At 38.6% G+C, this 2,041-nt stretch overlaps 1 protein-coding gene across 1 annotated transcript in view; it reads right to left on the bottom strand.

The window, feature by feature from the left end:
* The window catches only part of LOC105457590 (RNA-binding protein 25-like), a 3,632-nt gene extending 2,321 nt beyond the window's left edge, over positions 1-1,311 (bottom strand). The window contains exon 1 of the mRNA XM_011702340.1: positions 921-1,311. Within this exon, the coding sequence (XP_011700642.1) occupies positions 921-1,311 (391 nt within the window). The remainder of the gene's footprint in view (positions 1-920) is intronic.
* Positions 1,312-2,041: the final 730 nt, after the last annotated feature.

Genomic DNA, 2,041 nt, shown 5'->3' with positions numbered 1-2,041 from the left:
ATAAAACCTCCCTTTGCTCTTCCTCTGTCCTTGACCCTTTCGGCATAACTACAAATCCACTCGTGTGACTCTGGCAACCTCTCTTTCATATTTTCCCAGCTCTTCTCCTCTACCCATGTCTCACTTAAACTAACAAAGTCAAATTCCCCTACATACTTCCAAAAATCCACCCCTTTATTAGAAACTCCTGCCACATTCCAGAAAATTACCTTCTTTGTACCTTAACCCTTTTTCTTTTCCTTAACCTTACTTTTCCTTTTCCTTATTCCTTTCCTCCCCCTTTTCCTCTTTCCTCCCTCTCCCCCGTCACCTCCCGGATACCCTTCTTGGCCTACGCAAAATGGTTCTCTAACTCCTCTCTAACATTCCCCGCCCCTCCTTCCTTCCCTTCCTTTTCTTCTCTTATTCTCCCTTTCCTCTTCCTCTCTCTCTAACTTCTCCCATGTCCACCAAACGTTACCCACCCTCACTCTTCCATACCCAACCTTTAAATCTATTCCTTTACCTTTTTGTTTTCTCACCCATCTGTTAATCTTTACTTGTGTTGTCCTTTCCTCCCAGCTCAAATCATTTTCAATATATATACTTTCTTCTTTCAATTTACTCTTATTCCTCATCACCTCTTTTTATTTCATCACTCTCCAGCTTTACTAATAGTACCGTCCCACTCTGTCTACAGAACACTACCTCCCCTTCTACCCCCAGCTTTTCCTTAAACTAACTTTTTATCCACTCCGCACATTTCTTCCTATCTCCTTCTATTTCTCTTTTAATTTTCACCCCTCTTATTATTACATTATTTCGCCTTTCCTCTCTCTCTTTAACCGACACGAATCTCTTCAGCCTTTCCACCTCTCTCACACTTAACCTATCTTCACTCCCCCTTGATCCCGAACTAACCGACCCTATGCTTCTTATACTTCTTACACTTTTGCCATCTCTACTCTCACAGCTCACGCTTTCTTCCTCCTCCCTCTCCGCTATCCATTTTTCCTTTTCTTTCTTCCATTTTTCAAGTTCTGTAATCCTTTTCTTTAAATTACTTCTTTTTATATCCCATTCCCTTTCCCTCTTCCTATATTCCTCCATTTCCTCTTTCCATATCTTCCTTTCCTCTTTTAATACCTTCAATTCCTCACCTACCTCTTTTATCAACTCCTTTAATTTATCAAACTCCACCTGTCCACTAAATGTCACTCTTAATCCTTCCTCCGATGTTAGCCTTCTCTGTCTACTTTCTACCTTACCGACTACCTTCCCTCTACCCATCTTGCCTATACTTCCGCTTCCCGCCAAATCTTTGTCCGCCATAACCTACTTACTACACGTCCCCCACAAATCACTCTCCCACGCCTCACCACCTTCACTTCCTGTCTTCCCTTCAATTACCCTTGACCTTCGCCATAATCCACTCCTCTTCACACCTTCTCCTATCATCTTTCTCGCTTCTTATCACTATTTCCGCTTATTCTAAAGGTTCACTCTCACACACGCTACCACTCACTCTCACGCCATCTAACCAAGTCCAACTTAATCTGTTATAATAAATCATATTTAGAAGATATTTTGAAGATTAGTTTAAAAACAACTTAAATTAGTTTAAAGTTTTCCGATGTTCCTATTTTTTAACTAAATGATTAGTATAGTGTTTAGCAAGTAGTATTTAATTTTTTGCTTATATAATATGGTATAAAACTTTATCAAAAGTAAAATTAAATATATTTTCTATTTTTATATTTCTTTTATATTTCTTAAATGGAATGCCTTACTTTTGATAGTAAATTTTTATAGCTAACACCGAGACATTTCCAAAATAGTATAATAAAACTCTCTTCTGTTAACTTTTTCAATTATGAGTTCAAAGTTACGATAGGGTTGACATTATTCAAAGTGTATCAGGTGATGATAATGATTGCTTAATTCACACCTCCATTTGTCTGTATACAGGGTGATCCAGATCACCCGGAGGAGCCGCCATCTACGTATTCCTCATGAAAAACTGAGTCGAAAATGTTAATAGCAAGATTTGAAGAGCACACGT

Source organism: Wasmannia auropunctata, unplaced genomic scaffold (genome assembly GCF_000956235.1).
Source record: "Wasmannia auropunctata unplaced genomic scaffold, wasmannia.A_1.0 LD335204.1, whole genome shotgun sequence".
In the NCBI taxonomy this organism is placed as follows: Eukaryota; Metazoa; Arthropoda; class Insecta; order Hymenoptera; family Formicidae; genus Wasmannia; species Wasmannia auropunctata.
Note: the sequence above shows the minus strand (reverse complement) of the source record. Positions and strands in the feature narration are given on the sequence as shown.